Source organism: Paramisgurnus dabryanus, chromosome 7, assembly GCF_030506205.2.
Source record: "Paramisgurnus dabryanus chromosome 7, PD_genome_1.1, whole genome shotgun sequence".
In the NCBI taxonomy this organism is placed as follows: domain Eukaryota; kingdom Metazoa; phylum Chordata; class Actinopteri; order Cypriniformes; family Cobitidae; genus Paramisgurnus; species Paramisgurnus dabryanus.
Window position 1 is genome coordinate 18103321 of NC_133343.1, and position 23128 is coordinate 18126448.

At 40.8% G+C, this 23128-nt stretch overlaps 1 protein-coding gene across 1 annotated transcript in view; it reads left to right on the top strand.

The window, feature by feature from the left end:
- Positions 1-23128, top strand: part of sned1 (sushi, nidogen and EGF-like domains 1) — a 63846-nt gene that overhangs the window by 8515 nt on the left and 32203 nt on the right. Inside the window, exons 2-15 of the mRNA XM_065240967.2 lie at positions 11750-12037; positions 12267-12407; positions 13169-13331; positions 13439-13564; positions 13869-13982; positions 14545-14658; positions 16050-16163; positions 16733-16783; positions 16869-16976; positions 18303-18395; positions 18472-18603; positions 18900-19019; positions 21131-21247; positions 21818-21961. Of these exons, the coding sequence (XP_065097039.1) occupies positions 11750-12037; positions 12267-12407; positions 13169-13331; positions 13439-13564; positions 13869-13982; positions 14545-14658; positions 16050-16163; positions 16733-16783; positions 16869-16976; positions 18303-18395; positions 18472-18603; positions 18900-19019; positions 21131-21247; positions 21818-21961 (1825 nt within the window). The remainder of the gene's footprint in view (positions 1-11749; positions 12038-12266; positions 12408-13168; positions 13332-13438; positions 13565-13868; positions 13983-14544; positions 14659-16049; positions 16164-16732; positions 16784-16868; positions 16977-18302; positions 18396-18471; positions 18604-18899; positions 19020-21130; positions 21248-21817; positions 21962-23128) is intronic.

Sequence of the window (23128 nt, forward strand, 5' to 3'; positions counted from 1 at the left end):
GTGACCCCATTTTTGGTCACATGACTTTTTAAAACCACCACAACAACTGTGCCAGTAAATTTCATCATTTTCCTACTTACGGTTCATAGGGCTGCCATAGACTCCCATGGGACGAGAATAATACGACTAACAATTCTGTTATGTCGTGGAGTGAATGACACGCGTGTAAATACATCATACACCGACACCGTCTTGTAGCAACATAACTCTTTACTGTTGTTAGCAGTAGCAAGCATTACAGACACACTGCGCATGCGCACAGCACATGCGGGAACACATAAGGTCCTTAAAGGGGTAACACCAGCATAAAGAAATACATAACATATTCCTCCCCTTTTACTTTGAACAACAACCATAACAATTTTCATTATTATTATTTAACATTTTCCTACTATTTGAGAAAGAGGGTAGACTACCTCATTTCTCAGGCTAAACCCTGGGGATTATTCTGCCCCAATGCTGTGGGTTAGCCACTAAACTAAAGATCTAACCTCTGCGGTGCTTTCCGCATTCTTGTGGGATAACGTGGAGACACAGGCACCTGTGGTGTTTTTACTGGAGGCTTGATAACAGTTTCTGGGACAGGAGATGTGTCTTCAAGCGGGATGATTTCAGTATCCGTCACCACTGGTTTGCTGGTAAGTTGTGTAGGAGACATTTCAGGTACTCCTTCCTGGCCAGAATTTAAGGATGTTTTTGGTAGGTGAATCTGGGTTTTACACGGAACATCACTGGAGACCGCTGCAGACAACATCTGATCAACATGTCTCTTCCAGGTCACATTGTCCTTCGTTTCGACTGCATAGGAAACAGGGCCTGTTTGCGCGATCACTGTAGCAGGGACCCATTTGGCTCCTTTTCCATAGTTACGAACAAGGACATTGTCACCTCTGTTAAAGCTCCTGAATTTTGCCTTGCATCTCCTCTCCACCTGCTTTTGCTGTTGTAACAGTACAGTCTGTTTAGTTTTCACAGGTCTCAATAAATCCAGTCGGCTGCGGAGTTGTCGTTTCAGCAATGCCGTAGCTGGAGAGACTTTGGTGATGGCATGAGGTGTGTTTCTATATGCCAAAAGAAAAGCGTTTAGTCTTTGGTTCAAAGAGCCCTTGCCCTGGGATGCCTTTATGGCTTTCTTCAGAGTCTGCACAAATCGCTCTGCAAGGCCATTAGTCGATGGGTGATAAGGCGCGGACCTGATGTGCTGAATCCCATTTAAGCTTAAGAAAGACTGAAACTCATCAGACACCAGTTGGGGACCGTTATCACTTACAATCTGTTGTGGCAACCCAAAACGACTGAAAACAGATCTGAGCTCCTCAATAGTTTTCTCTGAAGTGGTGTTTTTCATGATGGCAACTTCAGGCCATTTACTGTGAGCATCGACCATCACAAAGAACATGTTATTCTCCAGTGGACCAGCGAAGTCGATATGCACCCTTTGCCATGGCTCCTCTGGAAACTCCCATGGATGTAAGGGGGCTGTCTGGGGCATTTTTCGCAGATTCTGACAGTCTGGACAGATTTTGGCTTCCTCTTCAATCTCAGCATCTAACCCAGGCCACCAGAAGTAGCTGCGTGCAATTTCTTTCATCCTCACTACGCCAGAGTGGCTGGTATGCAGTTCCTTAAGCAAGGGTTTTCTCAGTGGTGGGGGTATAATGACCCGATAACCCCAAAGTAAGCAGCCAGATTGTACCGTCAGCTCATTTTGGCGATTCATATAAGGTCTAAGATGGTCAGACATCTTTCCTCTCTTACCCTGTGAAATCCAGTCCATAACTTCAGACAAGACTGGGTCATTTCTTGTAAAACGTTTCACTTGTGCAGCCGTGACCGGTGCATTATGCACTTCTTTGAAGTAGAAGATATCAGCTTGTGAACGTTCTGGAGGTGTATCTGGCAGGGGCAATCTGGACAAACCATCCGCGTTGCAGTGTTGCTCGGATCTCCTATACCTGATGTCATATTGGTGAGCTGACAGCAAAAGAGCCCAACGCTGCATGCGACTTGCGGCCAGTGAGGGGATGCCAGATTTTGGACCAAAAATTGAGGTAAGTGGTCTGTGGTCTGTCAGTAGCGTAAATTTGCGCCCAAAAAGGTACTGGTGAAATTTCTTGACGCCAAATACAATTGCCAAGGCTTCTCGTTCGATTTGGGCGTAGTTACTCTCCGCTTTGTTCAGGGTCCTTGAAGCAAATGCAATTGGTCTCTCATCACCGGACGGCATCACATGAGAAAGTACAGCGCCAACACCATACGGTGAGGCATCGCATGCCAACTGTACTGGCAGTGATGGATTAAAATGTGTGAGTACCTCCGATTGGGTTAATGTGCACTTCACATCTTTGAAAGCCTTCTCGCATTTTTCAGTCCATTTCCATTGTTTGGACTTATTCAACAGCTCATGTAGGGGCCGTAGCTTACTCGCAAGATTTGGCATGAACTTTGCATAGTATGTCAATAGACCCAGAAATGAGCGAAGCTGGCTTACATTCTGTGGATATGGTGCTTCGATGATAGCCTTTACCTTGGATGGTGCTTTGTGAAGGCCAGCGCTGTCGATGACGTGTCCTAGGTATTCGACAGTTGGACAAAAGAATTCGCACTTGCCTTTCTTTACCCGCAGACCGTATTCACTCAGTCTCTGCAGTGTTGCATTCAAGTTTCTGAGATGATCTTCATCATCTTTTCCTGTGATGAGCAGGTCATCGAGATAGCACTGTACTCCATTTAAGCCACTTAAGATCTGGTCCATGGCCCGCTGGAACAAAGCCGGAGCCGAAGTTATGCCAAATGGGAGCCTCTGGTACCTGTATAGGCCTTTGTGGGTTACAATGGTCAGCAGTTCCTGGGAAACAGGATCGACATGCATTTGAAGGTAAGCTTGACATAAGTCTATTTTGCTGAATTTTTTACCGCCTGCTAAACCAGCAAAAAGATCGTCAATTAGCGGCAGAGGGTACTGTTCCACGGTTAAGACAGGGTTGATAGTGACTTTAAAGTCACCGCAGATTCTGACTGATCCGTCTTTTTTCATTACAGGAACAATTGATGTTGCCCATTCGCTAACACTCACCTTCTTTAAAACTCCTGTTTTCTCCAGACGGTCAAGTTCCATTTCCACCTTTGGCTTAATCGCGTATGGAACAGGGCGGGCTTTTAAGCACTTTGGTGTGCTGTCCGACTTAATGGTCAGCTTTACTGTAATGTCTTTCATGCTGCCAAGTTCCTCAGAAAATACCTCTGCATGTTTCCTTAGGATGTTTTCTAGGCTGGCTGACTCTTTCACAACCAAATGTACTTCTTGCCAATTTATTTTTATTTTCTCCAGCCATGATCTGCCCATCAATGTTGCGTGACTGCTACCTTTCACAATGTAGATTGGTAGTTTTACATTTTGCCTGTTAAGCTCCACAGTCACGTCCATGACTCCTACTAGAGGTACCAGCTCTCCTGTATATGTCTTTAGGGTCAGCTTAGGCTTCTTTGGAGACAGATCCGGCCAGTTCTCTTTGTATGTTGATTCTGCCATGAGCGAAACGGCGGCTCCTGTATCCACTTGCATGGGAATGGCCTTACCATCCAGCAGTGGTGTCACCCAGTATCCATCTGAATTTGAAGACACAGACATTACATGTGCCAATTCATTTTCATCTGAATCATCTGATTGCTGCATTGCGGTATAATCCACTTGATGAATGTGTTTCTTTTTTACTTTTCTGGCATAGACTTTCTTTGCTTCCATAGGCTTGCTTGCGTTCACTTTTTCACTTACATTCAACTTTTTGCTTTGACATGCCCGTTCAATGTGTCCTTTTCTTCCACAGTTATTACAGTCTTTGTCTTTAAACCAGCATTCTTGTGGCAGATGCCCACTCTTTCCACACCGATAACAAGTTCTCTTGCTGTCTTGTTTCGGTTTTTCCCTGTATACTTTGTTCACTTGGGTGAAAGTGCTCAACTCTTGTGCTTCTTTTGCAGCCATCTCCATGGAAACGCTGATTTCCATTGCTCGTTCCAATGTCAAATTACTTTCGCACAAAAGACGTTTCTGGATGGTTTCACTTCGCAGTCCGCACACAAATCGGTCTCTTATAGTGTCGTTCAGCGTTGCTCCGAACTCACAATGTTCAGAGAGACGTTTCAGAACAGCAACAAACTGCGCGATTGATTCTCCCTCTAACTGGTTGCGTTTATGAAAGCGAAATCTTTCGGCAATAATGAGGGGTTTTGGTGCGAAATGTTCTTTGAGCAATGTTACAACGTCCCTGAATGAGCAATCACTAGGCTTATTGGGCTGGACCAGGCTACGCAGTAGATTGTATGTTTTGCTTCCCATTACACTCAGAAAGGTCGGTACGAGAACTTCGTCTTTAATTCCGTTAGCCTTAACAAAACAATCAAACCGCTCCGTGTACGAGCTCCATTGCTCCGTATTTTCGTCATATGGTCCAATTTGTCCCACTAATCCAGCCATCTTACAAGTTAATGCACTTTTCACTCACTGTTTGTGTATGTTGATTTTCCTTTCGCCGAGCATGTGTCGATCGTCCCTGACGTCGTGCCCTTTTTAACTTTCTCTATTTCACTCGGCGGTGTCACAATGACACAATATCGCGTTCATCCTCGTCGCCAGTTTACTTTGTTATGTCGTGGAGTGAATGACACGCGTGTAAATACATCATACACCGACACCGTCTTGTAGCAACATAACTCTTTACTGTTGTTAGCAGTAGCAAGCATTACAGACACACTGCGCATGCGCACAGCACATGCGGGAACACATAAGGTCCTTAAAGGGGTAACACCAGCATAAAGAAATACATAACAAATTCCAATAGGTGCCTTAGCACCTCCGGTGCTTGGCCTCTAAATACTAAGTAAGAAAGTCGCACAGGTACACTGCAAAAAAAGTATTTTTGTCTTGTTTTCAGTAAAAATATCTAAAAATTCTTAAATTAAGATGCCTTTTCTTGATGAGCAAAACGACCCAAGAAAATAACTCACATTTTAGACCAAAATAATCAAATTTAAGTGGTTTTGTGCATAAAACAAGAAACAAAATCTGCCAATGGGGTAGTTTCTGAAAATTGTTATAATGTTTTCAGTGTCTTAGTTTTAACTGTACACCACAATTACTGTATAATAAAATAAAAAAACTGACAAAAGAGTTTAGCGATCTCAATTCCACCATGTTGGCCCTACCAATAATATATAAACAGAAGAAAAACTTACAAGAATGCAAAAGATACAAAATACTACACTCCATTGGGTTGTAATTTAACCTATGCTGGATTGTTTCAACACAAAATGCTGGGTTGTTTTAACATACTGTATATAAACCTTTTCTGGGTAAATGTAACCAGGGGCGCTGTAAAGGGGGGGTAAACAATGACGATTCTCGGCAAGGCCGCCTTAACCTAATGTGAGGCCCTGGGGCGGAGAGGTTTTAGAGGCCCCCCATACCCTCAATTTATAGTCTCAGTCTAACATGCAGGAATGCCAAGTTGACAATGCGCACTTAATTACAAAATCTTTTACGTCTGATTTTTTATTTCACGGTAAGTTACCACGGACCAATCAGCAGCCATGTAACGTGCAATTAAAGTGATTGACAGAAAACCTGACAAGTCACAAGACAATATGACCTTTTCAGCTCATCATGAACGTGAACATGGGAGGCCCCTGAACTTGGGAGGCCCCTGGGCTTCAGCCCAGGTAAGCTCGTGCATTAAGGCGGCCTTGATTCTCGGGGCCCACGAGTAAGAGGGGGCCCAGAGAAGCCCCCAAAATTGTGGTGCTAAAAATATTTAATAGTAAAATTTATTAACTTTAAATGATTCTATTTGCTGTTTCCTGGTATAATTTTTTTTTATTTGTTTAGGAAACACAAAGTCCGTGGGCCCCTTTCCCCCTCTCAATTATCATAAAATGGTTCAGTCCGCCCAAATTGTAAAATCCAGGCAAAACAGCTTGACTTCACTTATAGCGCCGGCAAAATATCAACTTGACTGACGAGGAAGTGAAAATGCCTCAAAAATCTGGAAGTCAAAAACGGAAAGAGAAAAAAATAAGAGAAGTGAAAGAGGCAAAGGGTCGACAGTATGTTACCCAATTTTTCACAAGAAAAGGAGGGTTTGTAAGTAGGCCTAAATTGTTAGTGGACCGCCCGTCCGTGACAATGATCGTAGCCCAGGGGCGTAGGCAGAAATTGTATTTTGAGCGGGCCGGGGCAAAAGTGAGTGGGCCAATAGTTTATCCTAGAATAAAATGACTTAAATAATAATTAAACCTTAGAGTAGAAAAAAAGAATAGACAATCTGAAAAAACAGTGACATCTTTACTTTGCAATTTTCGGCGAAGGCAATAATAAAACACTGTCTAAAAATGTTCAACCAACACAGAGGTCAATAAAGGCTGGACAAACCAGGCCAGGCAGTCTTATTCAGGCTAGTCAGTAGTGCAAAAACTGTTCACCTGAAATAAAGTAGGCTAAAAGTAACAGGAAATTTAAATAATGAAAACTCTCAACAGAGCACGTCTGAAATAAATAACAACACACTGCCTAATTTATATTAAATCAACCATATACAGTGCAATCACCCTGGTGGAAATTATGCTTTTGTGCCAAAAAATAGCAACTCGTTTAAATTAAACAATGTAAGTTAACCTATAAGGCATACATCTATACACAACACACCACTTAGTTAAATCACTTCACGAGTTAAACAACAGGCCTACCTTTGTTGTTTTCATTCTACAAAACAAGACGCAAGCCCCTGGGTTTATTGTTGAAAACAGAAATGATCTAATTATAGTCCAAAGGGTCACAGAGTTATTTTTCAAAAAACAAAAGGCACAGGTTTTTGAGGCGGGTAGTACTCATGGATTCAAATTGGGTTGTACGTGGTTCATCAATTGCCGTTAGATCGGCGGGTCAACCTGTGTCAGGCTGACCGGGAGAGCGCACTGGAACTGCCTCCAGGGAGAGAGCGGCAACCGGCGCCACCAGCGCCTGACTAGCCGCCTTGTGGGTTGATGAGTCTAAAGAACTGAGCTGGTAGGACTCGGCAGATGGAGGCAGTGGCGTATCGTCTTCCTCAACTCTTGCTTTTTTAAATAGCACATTAAAGAAACTTTAGCCATTATTGTGGCAAAGCTAAAAAAGCAGTTAGCAAAGTTAGCTGGCTGGCTGCCAGAGCCCGCCGCTCCACCCACAGAGTCTACCAGTCAAAACCCCTAGCAACCAAGCAACAATTACGTTCCGGAGGCTTCCTACAACTTGCTTTAACAATTCAATTTTATTTAGAAAGCAAATTAAACACATACCAGCCAACAATAAATCAGGTTTATATTAATATATTTTCTTAAATACATTTGAATAACAAAAATAAAAATAAAATGTATTTTGATTAAACTTGCCTGGGCGGGCCAGGGAGTTATGTGGGCGGGCCAGTGCCGCCCTGGCCCATTACTGGCTACGCCCCTGTCGTAGCCTACGGCACTTTTCTGTGCTTACGCGCAGGCTTTGTACATGAGGCCCCAGGTCTCTACGGTAGCATTTTTCAACAAGTAAACACATTTCGATAGAGCAGGGTGCAGCGAGTGCACAGCTTTGACTCACAGGCAGCCGTTGTCGGCATCTTTGTACGAGGCTCTGCCGGTCCGCCCACTTTCAGCATCCTGCTGCGGTCCCCGCTGTTACACCTGTCTTGCAAGCAGTCTAACTAACTCTGATAAAAATCCTCTGCCAGCTACTGTACAAACTACTATCAGCTGTTTGTGAGGTTTCAGTGCATCTCTTGAAGATGATGTGGAGTTGTAATACTTTCACATTATCTGATTCAGACCGACTCTGCAAAACTCAATTTAAACAGCGTAAAATGACTGCCTGTGGACGTTATAGATAGAAATGATTATATTTCTGTTTTTATTCACACAATAAATATTTAAATTAGTTTTAATGAAAATTCATGTAGTTTTAGGAAAAGTCAGGGAGCAGCAAAACGGTCAAAATGAAGGCTTGTATGTTCTAGTATTAAAGATAATTACCATAAGTTTAAATGTTGCTGTTAAAATGACTGCTGGTGGCCGTTATAGTGTTAAAACAAGCTAAATTATCTGCCAATGGGGTGAAAAAAAATTGCGAAATAAGATTTATTTTTTCTTAAACACTTAATTCAAGTAAAATTTTCTCACCCCATTGATAGTCAAAATACCATAAAAGCGCATGATTTTATATAAAATAATATGAAACAAGTCTCAGCTGTGTTGGGGGCCCTGTCAAGATTTTTTTTATGAGGCCCAAAATCCTTAGCAGTGCCCCTGAATGTAACTCAAGAGCTTGGTTTGTCCATTTTTGACACAATTCTGGATTGAAAATAACCTATATTTTTTGAGAGTGTATACATGCAACGATAGCATGGCTGCTCTAAGTGGCAGCAGGCAGCTTCATTGAAATATATATAGATAAAAAATCTTTTGACGCATTGGGTTGATGTGAAACAGGAATTGGTGATGGGTCAGAGTGGTAGAGGGGTTTCAGCTGTCACTGAAAGTGATCCAGTCTTTAACCAAGCAGACTGGGTTACAAAAAAAACAACACTAAGAAAATAAGCTCAGTAAAATGACCCGAATGGGTCAACCCAGCAACTGGACAGAATAAAAATTCAATATTTGTGTTGACATATAAAGAAATGTTTTGAAAAAAAGATAAATAGACAAGATTAATCATTACTCATTCAGTATACACAGTATATTTAAGATAGTATAAATGCTGATGGGTGGTGGTTTTGCAGATTAGATTTACCTCTTTCTTAAAGCTTTAGCAATTTTCTAATATCTCATTTGACTTTTAGACTGCAGACAGGCCTACCTATTTAGGCCTTTAGTTGCATATTTATTAAAATATCAAGATATTTGGAAAAGCAGCTGGTTTTAGTTTTTCCACATACTACAAAGGATCAGAACAAATGCCAGCACACATTACAGTTCTAGACTAATGTCTAATGTGGTGCACAGAAAGATTTCCGCTGCTAATTTAGCAGCAAGATAAGCAACTTTCATCAATTATATCACTGCTGCTACCACCTTTTCACTACATACACCGCTCAACACAATTCTGTGCTGATTGTCTGTATAACTTTCCTTTCCCAGCGTCCTGCTTATATCATTACCATGAAACCGTTTAATAAAGCAGCCAATTCTCAAGTGTTTTGGTCATCTGTGAAACATTTACTTTAATCACACTTTTGGTTTGTATTTGTCAGTTAACTGCGCCTGCTCTTTCCATCCTTCCATCTTTTCCGTCTCTCCCTGTTCTTTCTTGTCTTTTCTTCTCATTCTCCTGCTCTCATAGGGCTCCACTGAATGACCCTAGAGTTGCGGCCCTGCAAGCTGCACTCTGTTTGTCTATATGAACCACACTTTTGCCACAGCACGCTGATGCAGAGAGGGGAAGACTGCGGTCAAGCAATTAACCAAGCACCTAAGTCAGGCCAAACAAAACTTCCTCTACTGTTTTTACAGTAAAGGCCTTCAAATTATGGTTTCCATACGCATGGGTAATACAGAAGAAAGGCTGAGTTTTGACACAACCTTTATTATTGTTGTGGTAGCGGTTACAGAAGAGTCATATTTTGATGGTAAAATGAAGGGACTGGGTAGCTGGCATCAGAGAGTAAACATCTAGGGCCCTATCTTGCACCCAGCGCAATTGACTTTGTCAGTGACGCATGTATCATTCGTATTTTGCAACGGCGCACAGCGGGTTTTTCCCTCCACAGACGCACGTCGACAAACTATGGAATGAACTTGCGCTCCCTGGGCGGTTCAGTGCAAAAAAAGAGGCGTGTTCCGGCGCAAACCATCCCTGATGCTATTTTGCAGTTTCAAAAAACAATTGCGCCACTGACCAGAAAAAAAAAGTTTATAGTCAGTGGCGCGTTGCGCGTTGTTCATTATGCTATTTTAAGGGCGCATGCTTGACCGTATAGCTTGCACAACGCGCATACACTTTGCATCTAATCTACACAGATGCAACAGTTATTTTTGCAAATCATAAATTGTTACACAAAAAAATATTAATACACGAGATAAGGGGAATCATAGTGGTGAGCATTGTGGTGATAGTTTTTATTTATTGTGTGGCTGCGTTAAAAATTCTCATGCAAATAAGGATTAAAATATTTTCATAAGTTTGTTGTGTGGATGTATTACGTTTATTTTATGTAAATAGTAATTTAAATGTTTTCATAAGAAACCTTAATATATATGAACTTGATTTGTTAGTCTACTTTGGGGTTGGACCTTGCGTTTCTTGGGTCCGATTTCAAAGCCCCCAAACCCTTTCAGCGGTGAGGGTGGACGCAGCGATGTCCTCTGCTGGCGTCAAGTCCTGAGGCAGATCCACCTCCCGTTACACGGCGTGCCCGATTTATGCTGGCAAGCGTGGGATTCCCCCGTACAAGGACGTCGGTCTCCTCGGCTGTGAACCACTCCTGCCGTGCGCCTGGTAAATCCGTCATAATAATAGCAACCCGCCACGGAACTTGCGCCCTTGCGTTTAAAGGGAATGTTGGCTAGCGTTCTGATTGGTTTATTTGACGTTACGCCCAAACCACACCTATGAATAATGAACCTACTTCAGACCAACCCCTTATTGATTTGCGCCCGGCGCAAGAGTTATTTCTCACGCCGGGAAAATAGCAACAGCGCCCAAGATCCGCCCACAAACTCACTTGCGCGTTGCGCTTCGCACTTGCGTTTCAGATCGTTAAAATAGGGCCCCTAGAGTGGTTCTGCAGGTGCAAACCAGTTGGCACAAGTTAGAAATCTCATTCTAGCTATGTTACCGTGTGCTGTTTTACTGGATAATAGAAACAGATCAGATGAGTAAAAAATAAAACAGGATTATAAATTAAGTATTTTTCGAATTCTTAAAGGCAACTTGTTGCATCTTGTATTCTACTACAATTGACCTGTTTATTTGTTATTGTAACATTTTTGCACTTAAAACTGCTATCAGGCTGGGCATTCATCATAGTACACTCTCACAGTCAACAGAGCAAAGCTATTGGTCAGCAAAACCAGTGTTGGACTCTGCGGTTATATTACAGACAGTTATTACGGCCTCACCCTCTAAAACCACTTGATCTGGCAATGGACAAGAGCCAGTCAGGTGAGTCAGTTATGTGTGTCTGAACAGTCCCTTGGTTTGCTCAGCTGCAAGACACGGATGCCTGGCAGAACAAGGCAACTGTCTGTTCCCTGATGTGGAAAGGGATACATCCGCCATAGGAGCCTGCCTTACTCTTTCATCCTACAAGGCTACTGCTTACTCTAGAGTGTCAACACACTGCTGGACTCGTCACCCTGTCTTCACTTATTACAAGTCAGCATGTTTCATGCATCGTAGGCCTCAAGTTACTGTTCCAGAGAGTTCCTGGTCCCCACACAGGCCTTTCGCAATATCATCTACTGCAAGAGTAACTACAACACATCGCATTTTCAGTTTATAGTTCCCAACAAATTCTTGGAAATTCACTTTTCTGCATGGTTTGTTTTCATTTGATTTTTGTTGGTCTACACATTATTCTGTATTCCTGACCAACCCAATCAGTCTCATGAGGTAAACTTGAAACTTTTCATGAAGATGAAATGAGTTTTATGAGTGCCGGAGAGGTGAGCAAAATTTACTTTTGTATCCTAACTATTATAATTCTAACCATGAGCATGTACTCACTTTTAGGTCAACAACAATGGCCTGGTGTCTTTCCTGAGGGAGGTTTCCCAGTTCACTCCTGTGGCATTTCCTATTGCTGGAGACCGCAGAGTGGTGGCTCCATTCTGGGCAGATGTTGACAACCGGCGTGCAGGGAAAGTCTTTTATCGGGAGAGCAAAGATCCTGCAATCCTGTTGAAAGCCACTGCACACATTAGCCGTTACTTCCCAGAGTTCCCTACATTTGTCACTACATGGGTGCTGATTGCTACCTGGTATCAAGTTACATTTTTCGGCGGAAGCTCAATAACTCCGGTAATAGATACATAACCTTTGAAATGTTATAATCAGTACAACTGTATAGGGCTATTACAACAGCTTTTTTATAACGTACTTGACAGCAGGTCAAAAATCAACTTGCATGCTATACTTTACTCAGTATAGAGTCCCTCTAACTTTAAGCTTCATAATCTTCAGTTGTCCTAAATAAAATATTTCTTCGGAAGACCTTTGAACATTGGTTGCCTTCTGTTCTCTCCTAAAGGTGAACACATTTCAAGTAGTGCTCATCACAGATGGTGAGCTGTCCTTTACCATCTTCCAGTACCACAATATTACGTGGACAACAGGGATGCATGCTACCAGTGGTGGTGACCTAGCTGGCCTGGGTGGCATAGCTGCACAGGTAAGGTCATTGTACATCTACATTAAACCCATGCTGAAGGCCCGTTGCTGTGGTCTGTGCAGCTGTTATTTTATACACTGTCAGCAAAAAAAAAAAATGTCCTAAGCTGTCACTGGGGCAGTACCCTTTATAAAGGTTCTAATATGTACCATTTAGATACAGCTATAACTTGGTACCAATATGTACTTATGTGGTACTAATATGCACTCTTTGGGACTAATTGGTACCTCTGAAGTACTAATATGAACTCTGTAGATGTATGTTTTAAAAGGATATTGGTCCAGTGATGGCATGAGACAATTTTTCTACCATTTGTTCTGATAGTATACACAAAAAAATTGATGCTAAATAGCACTACAAGCTCATAATCATAGGTAAACCATTTTTAGTGCTATATAGCACCTGTAAAGCACCTATAAAGCACTATACCATACTATACACTATACTATGCACCACTATAGCACCAGATATGGTTTTATATAGCACAATATGATTCTACACAGGTACTACATAGGTGCTGTTTGGCACTTTAAATGGTTCTCCTATGATTAAGAGCCAGTGAACCACTTTTAGTGCTATTTAGCACCAAGGTTTTTAGAGTGTAGTTTTCTGTTGGTCTATTCGATTCTGCCAGAACAGTCAGTGACTGTGTCAAATATACAATCCCTGTGACTGTCAGACCCAAATAATTTCAAATGTTTACATTCATGTGAAAAAATAAACTCTGAAAGAACTCTCACCCCCTTCCTCTCTATTCCTAGGCAGGTTTTAACGCTGGCGATGGGAAGCGCTATTTCAACATCCCAGGCTCTCGCACAGATGACATTGTTGAAGTTGAGACCACCACTAATGTGGGCTATCCTGGCCGGTGGGTCTTTCGCATTGATGATGCCCATGTGCAAGTGGGTGGTTGCAATGACTCAGGTAAACCGTTAAAGCCATTAAATTTATGTCTCAAAATTTATGAAAAGCATGGGGATGCATGATAAACTAATGCGCTCAGACTGTGCAAACTGTATTCTTATCCTCAGCCTCTGTCTGCCCTAACTTGAGGCCTTGTCTACATGGTGGCCAATGCATTGATGACTGCATCACTGGAAATCCCTCTTTCACTTGCTCGTGTCTGGCTGGCTTTACAGGACGCAGGTGCCAGATAGGTAAAAGAATGATGAAATACTTGCATCCCTCACAACCTGTACTCATCTTGCCAGGAAAGAGCAAGTCAGCTTGTAAAAGTAGAATTCCACCTTGTAAGCCAGGGGACAATCTTAGGGAGAGAATTTCCCTTTAGTGTTTCCCTAGTGAATGTAATACACATTGTAGAGCTCATCCAACATTATGTTGTGGTCAAATCATTACCTTTTCCTTCACCCTCTCCACTTTAGGATTCCCGTCATGTTTTCATTCCTGTATGCACTTTTAATAGGAATCATTTGTCAAATATTTTATATGTTTGGATAGAGGTTGATGAGTGCTCCTCGTACCCCTGTCAGAATGGAGGCACATGTGTGGACAAGATCAACTTCTTTATCTGCCTGTGTCCAGTGGGATTGACGGGGACAACATGTGAAACAGGTAAAATCTGTATAAAGGGCATAGTTATAGGCCAAAATAGTCAAATAAACTAAAATAATGTCTGTAAAATCCAGGCCAACAGTTCATATTCTAATTATTAGATTAGCAGCATTAAAGATTGGTTTTAATAATTGAAAAACTTTAATTTCAATCTTTGACATAACCTTTCTCAGTCAATATTAAAAATATCAAGGAAAAAGCTCTTTACATTGTGAAGAATGATTTTATGTAGAAAACAGTAAGTCACAATTATTTTCTCCTAAAGTCTAGAAAGCTAGAATGTGATCAAGAATGGATAAGGCTTAAAAACTTCAAGTTCTTCTTTTTGTGCTGTGCCTTCTCTTCTCGCTGATTTTGTCCTCCCCTTCTCCCCTGGCTCTCTGCTGGCTTCAGCCTCCTTTTCGTTCCCACAGTCCAGCCTGCAGAGATGTATCAAACCTCTAATACCTTTCACAGCCAGAAGTGCATACTTTTAGAGTGAGGGGAATGGTGTGGAGGATATATTAATCAGCTGAATAAATATCCATGTGTGTGTGTGTATGTATGTGTTTATTGCCTGCAGACATTGATGAATGCCAAGAAAGCCCGTGCCTTAATGGAGCACAGTGCATACAAGGTGTCGGCAACTTCACTTGTGTATGCCAGGCAGGTTACACAGGCGTATTATGTGAATCAGGTGAGTACGGCTTTTGGGAGGGCTGAAAGGGCACGACTTTCCACGGGGAACCTTTTCATCTTTCCACCTAATGCTGTGTGCACACCACCAGCGACTAGCAATGGCGGAGTAATGCGATTTCGTTAATTTTAATGAAAGCTTGGCGACTTCCAGCAATACAAGTGACAGTGACCGCTGCCATCAAGAAGTATGCGTGTCCAGCGATGCAACAAAATTACAAACAATTTAACTTTATAAAAATAATGAGTAGTGACTTTTGGGAGCGACTACTGTACCAGTGAGAGTGAAGCAGTGGAGTTCACATCATCTTTCATCAGTTGCTTAAAGGATGGTTACTAATTTGTTTATAGTTGTTACTGGGACACCCAGAATTAGCAACGCTTCCTAACAACCACATTAAAAAGAGACTATGACACACAGCCACTGGAGGTGTGCACGCAGCATTAAGTGCGATTTATCTTTCTGCGTAGGACCTAAACCGTAGTCTCTTTATACTATTTATACTTCTGCATCAACGTGCAATTACACATGCAGATCGCTAGTAGGCAATGTCCACAGGCATGTTACAGTTTTTAGGCAAAGCCGAAGAAGAGGCAGCTTGTGTGTTGGTTGTTGGAGAAGCATCAGCAGTGATGGAGGTAAATAGACCTTTGTTGCAGCTTTAGTTGGTTAAATAGAGCTCCTCCAACATCTTTGTTTTTACCGTCGCAAGTGGAAATGCGTATAAGGAAATACCAAGCCGATTTTTTACCTGATGGGAGGGATTCTAGCAGACCAATCGCAGCACTTGCGGTCCGTGTAGAACCGCGTTGTTACATTTTTGGAAAGGTGTGCGTCAGTCTACACCATAATCTATGGCATAGGATTTGCGTATATACATCGGCTATGGTGTACAATACACACAGAAGTATAAATTGGGCTTTAGGATCACTCTTTTTTAGAGTGAACGGTGGCATAACTTAGACTACTGTAGTGTTATACTTTTGGGTGAAGGGTAAAATATTTGTATTATCAGTTACTGGGTCTTTTGCTTTAGGTCAGGTTTTATGTTCCAGCTATTTTTAGTCCTATAAGCAGTCCCTCATCTGACTTTTTGAGAAACAACACATGACATGATTCCACTGCCTCAATAACTGTGCTTTTCACAGTGGAGGTAATTGATGAAACACGAGCAAAGCTGGAAACTAAAACACTGGCCTTTGCACATCTTGAACTTTGCACAACTTGATCTAATACTATACACCTGGTCAATGAAACCATACACCAGCATTGACTTTAATGCATTCTCATATTTCACAATATGTATGCAGTAAAAATTAGAGTGTTTTAAGGATCGACTTTGTCAAAGTGTCTGCACTAACAAATTAAACACTTCTGTTTTTCAAATGTAGACATAAATGAATGTTCATCCATGCCATGTTTGAATGGAGCTCTGTGCGAAGACCGGGTAAATAACTACACTTGCACTTGTACAGCAAACTTCACTGGAAGCCACTGCGAGACAGGTGTGTCTTCTGTTTAAACTCTTTATCCCGCTTCTACCGTTTAACAAATGCCATCCGCGACACATTATTCAGTCTTTGTTTTAGTTTCCCTCCGTAATGGGAAAAATGTTTAATGATAGAATGTGGTTAAACAGCCAGCCACCTACTTTTCCTTTATATTTGGCTTTCTCTAACATTTGCCAACTGTAAGGGACAGAGAAATATTGAATAACTGAAATGCTGAATGAGGAGCAGGGAATGCTCTGGGTTAACTGTGGCTTCAGACCACATGTCTGACTGATTGAACTGATATATTTGCTAAAAGCAGCAGTCGCATGTCATGGTTCTCAGATGCTTGATTTTGGTGTGGTCAACAGTTTAAGTTTGTCTGAGGTTTGAAGTAACCAACCTCTTAGAAGCAGTTTTTCAAAATAAGCATTTACTTTCCTGTGTGAGACTTGAGTGTTGTGGTTGCAGTTTCATAAATTAGAGGACATTGTTTGGTTTAACTTTTTGTTATTTTATGTCATTATGTCTTAGTAATACCGAGTGTACAAACTTACATTGCTTTTTCATTTTGCCCTAAAAAGAGTTGGTTGTCATGGAAAACTCCTCTAGTACTGATGCTGCAAATAATTCAGGTAAATTAACGTCGTTTCATTCTTTCAAAGCATAACAAGCTTGCTTTTTCCTTCAAGACCACACAATTTTATTTTCGCCTTCCAGTTCCCTGTGATGGAGACGGCTGTGAAAAGCGGCAAATCTGCATATTTATTGGCCCTGGAAACTACAGCTGCACCTGCGCACCTGGTTATTATGGTGAAAATTGTGAAGGTACAGTGGTCTGAGGGTTTAATCCAGTCGGTGTCTCTTATTCAGATGGGTAAGAACATGGCACAGAGTAAAACGATGCAGACAGCACCATTACACAGGAATTTGAAATGCTACCTAAGAAGACCATGCAGTCGTGATGGATGAGCATAATTATCCAAACCTACACAACCTCACCCAGTTTACTGCTTGAACCTTGCAGCAAGTCGCTTGATGTTCTAAATAATTGTTTTATGGCATTTTTTACTACTTTACCAACAAGAGGAAGGGCTTCTGTCTAGACTTAAAAGGGCCTCTCTTTTATGAGACAATTCCAATCTTGGGAATTTACTTCCTTGCAAAAAAACTAGTAAATGTGTTAAGAAGACTGGCATCCAACCTCAAATGCTTGGGGGTATAGATACAACATCCTTGCTTTTTGCAAGAGTTTCTGATTACATAAACCAAAGCTTTTTAGAAGATATTGTCATAAGGTTTGACTGCTGTGATATGTCATAATCGATCTGATATTACACCAGGTTACTGCTTGTGTTTTGTTTTATTCATGTCGTTTGCAATGATCAGTGTAGATCCTTTATAGGATCCCTATCATCACTTTAGTTAAGAGTATATGAAAGGACGACAGCAAATTTGCGCTACTCTTCACCGTTGAGCTGAAATAACTATCAATGCTTAAAAAGACTGTTAAATCTACTGCATACCTTCCTGCCCAGCAACTTGGAAAGTATAGTGGAAAAAGTCACACAGTCCTCTGAGGAAGTGAAGGTAGCAGCTCACAGGCAGAACCCAGGAGTGTTTAATAGGACACACAGATCAAAGGCACCGACTTTAGAGACTACAAGTGGAAATGGCAATGGTGAATCTATTAATTTCCCCTAGGGTCATGCGTTTTGATCAAAAACATGTTGCATACCTGTATTATCAGAAAGCCAACACCCTCACGCAAGCCTTCTGGACTTCAAAAGGAAGCAATTTAACAGCAATAGAGTCACTGACTTTGATCTACTGCTAAAATTACTGGGAAAATATATGAACACCAATTCGTACAGAAATTCCTTTAATATTAATAGACTTAAACTATTCCAGAACAAAGATTAACTTTTGTAAAAAGCATGTGTGCTTGCTGGGGATTAAACGCATGGCCTTTGCATTGCTAATGGAATGCTTTACCAATTGAGCAACAGGAACACTGAACACTGAACACTGATATACTAAACTTTATGCACACATATGTGTAATATTTATCCAATTGCTGCTCTCTTTTTCCAAATGTACACTTTGTGGCAGTTTCACTGATCTTTCAATATCTCTTTGTCTCTTTTTCTTCAGAGGAGTGTCTTTGTCAGAACGGAGGTGTTTGTGTTGATCTGAATGGCACCTGTGAATGTCCGACAGGTTTTACTGGAATCTACTGTCAGTTTGGTATAAACTGAAACAATTTTTCTATGAGTTCATAATTATGTAACGATTGATTTCTAAAATATTTTTCATGCGTTAGAGGTAACACAGACACCCTGTAGTAACAGCAGACCGTGTCCTGATGGAGGTCCATGCTTAGAGTATGGTGGTACATACCTCTGCACCTGCCAAACCGGTGTCGACTTTGACCACAAGGACTTCTACCCATATGGTAAGAGCTCTGGGGAGCTGTGATTGCAAGGCTATGCGCTATGCATCTTTTCCTTGACATACAAACAAATACTTGCTAGGATAATCCCCCAAAGCAGGCATTACGTTATGTAAATGAAAAAAAAAAAACATTTCTATAATGTGAAGGTACTATTCAAGCTTGGCCACAACAAGGATGTATCTGTGGTTGGCTTTTAAAAAAAATAATAATTTCAACGTGCAAATGGAAGTTACAAGTGGTAAAAATGATCCCCTGTTGTGAGGGAACATGGTGAAGTCGTTTTGTGTGTTTTTCAGTACAGCCCCGATCAGTCTGCGATTCCTCACCGTGTCAGAATGGAGGGTATTGCTTCGAAAAAGATGGAGACTACATTTGTGAGTGCAAATATGGCTACAGAGGCAAGCATTGCGAAAGAGGTGTGTTACATCAAAGACTATATATAAAAGGTGCTGTAGAATGTAAAACTGTATTTATGTACATAAGAAGGAGGAAATGTCATGATATGTCATTACCATGCACTCTAAAAATGGCTGGGTTATTTTTTACCCATAATGGGTAAATATTGAACAGAACACATGCTGGGTTTAACCCATGCTGGGTTAAAAACACCCCATGCTGGGTTAAAAATAATCCAGCCATTTTTAAAGTGCATAAAGATGTTATGCAACCATGGGGAATAATAACACAGCTGTTGGGTAAAACAATCTGTCATTGGGTAAATTTTAACCCAACGGTGTGTTCTGTCCATTATGGGTCAAAAATAACCCAGCCATTTTAGAGTGCATGGTAATGACATACCATGAGCCTCAAACACGATTGTTTCCTCCTTCTTATGTAAACCTTGTGCATGCAAAAGACTAAAATCAAAGTTATGACTGCTGAGTTAGCGCTATATGCTAGTTAAAGGAACAGTATGTAGGATTGTGGCCAAAACTGGTATTGCAATAACAAAACTTGTGGCTTAAACTGGTACTGCAATCACCCAACTGGTGGACAATACACAACATAAACATCAGTTGAGGGCTGCAATACCACTTTTTAAATGACAATCCTGGCCAGACCACTGATGTCAGTGATATAAGTATTTGAAATGAAAATGATTTCTTAATGTCTAGTGACATATCAGGGCCATTTTATGATTAATTGATATAAATTTCTTACATACTGTTCCTTTAATGCTATATATAAGCGTTTAGGCTGAAGTGACGCTATTGACGTTACATTTACGTTGTGCAGGTCCATACTGAAAAAAAACACACAAACTTATTACTGATCTGATTATTCCTCAAATTCCATATCTTCGTCTGATACAGGAACGAACATAAGGTCTCTTTACACACACACAGAGCTACTGAAATGAGCTGCTCTGTGAAACAGCCATCAGAGCAGAGCTCAAAATCATTATTTATGACCCTTTCAAAGAATGTAATAATAGACCTTTAAATTATAAAGGCAAATCCTAGGGTTGTAAATGGACATATAAAACCTCTTTGTATAAATTTTGCACTTAATAAAGCCACATACCTTCTATGTAAATATCAGAGAACAATTTAACATATTATTTCAATGCATTCTTTGTAACCTTTAACTGGAGCAGCAGTGCTATTACTATGTATATATACACACTATGGTCGCTTTAGCTAAGGAATTCCCGCCTTCCGATATAAAGAGCACCAAAAGTCTAAAAGCCTAAAGACTAACTTTTCTCAAGGGGCAAATATGGTCACTGAACGCAATATTTTTTTCTTAAAGGCGCTCTAAGCGAATTGACGCGTTTTAGACCATAAAACATTTTTTGTTACATACAGCAAACATCTCCTCACTATCTCCTTGCTGCCTGTCCGCTGATCAAACTGTAAAAAAACGCAATCTCTGTAGACAGCCCAGGCTTCACAAACGGCAATAACAACACAGTGGCCAAACCTACAAACAGAAACCATAACAAAGTGTATCAGCCAATAAACGACAAGAAGGATTTGGGGGTGGGGGTTGGGCGCGTTCATGAAAGCACGGAAGGGAGGGGGAGGAGTTAGCTACGCTCCGTCTGTTTGAAAACAATTCAAACGTCAACAATAACTAAGGTCTCGCAGATTCGCTTAGAACGCCTTTAAAGGAAAAATTGAATGCATCCATTCTACATCAATTTTGTCTGTGCATGTTTAAATCAGTGTTCGAACCTTAAGTGTTTTTTAATGGTCATTGCCAATACTAAGAAAGCATTGCGGGCGATATGAGGCCAATATAACACAAATGTAATTACAGTAAATGAGACATACAGAAAATTGGTAAAACTAAATGTACACTTATTGCGCAGTACAGTATGCTAAGTTAGTGGCATGTAGCTTAGCTACAAAAAGTACATTTCAAATGATACTATGTTCATCGTGGACAGTTAAATACACTGGATATTGGAAAAAAATATACAGGAATTTAAACATATTACAATATAAAGTTTGTAGCTTATTCACCTCACATGACCCAGCTTTAAATTTTGGAGGATAAAAGCTTATTTCCTTTCTCTCTTCAGTCAAAAAAAGTATCTGTGCCTCCAGTCCCTGTCGTAATGGAGGTTCATGTAAAGAAGAAGCTGACAGCTACCAGTGTGTGTGTCCTTACCGTTTCACAGGGAAACACTGTGAAGTGGGTGAGTGTTTAGTGTCAAGAAATGTAGATGCATTTTTAAAGTACTTGCCTACTGTATCTTTCACATAAGCGTGCATAAATGTTTGCGATGCTTCAAGCTTGTTAAATTCTCAGCCAGCAGAAGGCACCCGGAAATGTTACAGTTTTCATCCACCCCTTTTTTTTTTGGTCAAATGGAATGGGAGTATAATCTGCTTTTCTTCATGCTTGGAAAATGGCATTTCCGCACACACGGAGTGCCATAAAACCCTGCGAATAAAGCAGCCCTTCAAAGCCAAGAGGCTTTTCATCTCTGGATTTTCATTATCCCAACTCCGTTCCACATTAGAATTGTGCAACTGCTTGGCCTTGTATGATCCAATTTGCTGGAGTTTGTTCAACACTTGGATTTTTCACATGTAGGAAAAACAACTTGCCCTGGCGCATGCATGAAAAACATTTTCTCTCTTTTTCTGTGCTACTGTAATGATCAGTGATTTCTTACACGTTGACTTTGTTCAGATGCACACAGAGGGACATATTTTCTTTTACAAATGAGAACTGTTTAAACCATTCGATGCTTAATGTTTAGGAAAGCCGGATCCTTGTTCTTCCAGTCCATGTTTGAATGGGGGAACTTGTTTCCACTACATTGGCAAATACAAATGTGAGTGTTCTCCACCCTTCATCGGAAGACACTGCGAGATCAGCAGAGGATCCAAGTTGGCTTTGGAGGGTAATCAAATATATATATTTTTACCTACCATTAACACAACAGGAATCAAGTGCTCATGTAAGCACTTTCAATGTACACTTTAAAAACAAACTGTGCTAAATAGCACTAAAAGTGGTTCACTGGCTCGTTATCATAGGGGAAACCATGTGTGTATTACCTGTATAGAACCTTATTGTTCTATGTAGAACAATATGTGGTGCTATAGTGGTGCTATACAGCACTAAAAATGGTTCAGTTTTTAGTGCTATTAAGCACAATTTTTTTTTGAGTTTATGGTAGTCACAATTCATTCATGTAGTGTAGGTGTAACTGATATGCACGTTAGCAGCAGAACAGCAGTCGTCCATCTTCATTCAGATGATGCCAGGAAGAAACAGCAGGTGCCAATTCCTGCAATAAAGCTGGGTTGTGTCTCCCTCCCCAGAGGATGAGCTGGATAAAGTCCTCAGTGCATTTGATACTTTCTCTGAACAGGGGTTATAACTCTGGCGTTACAGACATCCGTGTGACTGTTGGTACTAAAAGGTTTTCCATAAGGTGCGGTAAAATTTGTGTCCTGCTGTTCCATGACAGAATGAAATACCATCTCCTGTCACCCTAAAACAGTTCACAAAAAGGATGTTTTTACAGCTTCTCGCTATTTATGAATCTGCTTGTGCTTGTAAATGTGGCCATGTGGATTATAGAAACTGGTTGGTTCTTGATGTTTAAGGAAAGCAGAATTTTATGTTGAAACGACCAAAGAAACAAATAGCTGTTGCTACATTTTGGTTTATAGTGTATGATGGTCTCTTCAATCTTGAAGATTTGCACTATGCTAAGCTAGGTTCACACCAAAATATTTTTAAACCAGTTTTTCCACAAACTGTCAGGGTTTGTGTGGAATGAACCCAAGCGCAGACGTTGTGGAAAAAAACTGAAGACTTTATTTTAACAAACAGAAAACAAAAACCCACGATGGGGCAAAACCAACATGAAACAAGATATACCAAGCACAAACAGGACTAGACTATACTACATTAAAGGAACAGTATGTAAGAAATTTATATCAATGAATCATAAAATGGCCCTGATATGTCACTAGACATTAAGAAATCATTTTCATTTCAAATACTTATATCACTGACAACAGTGGTCTGGCCAGGATATTGTCATTTAAAAAGTGGA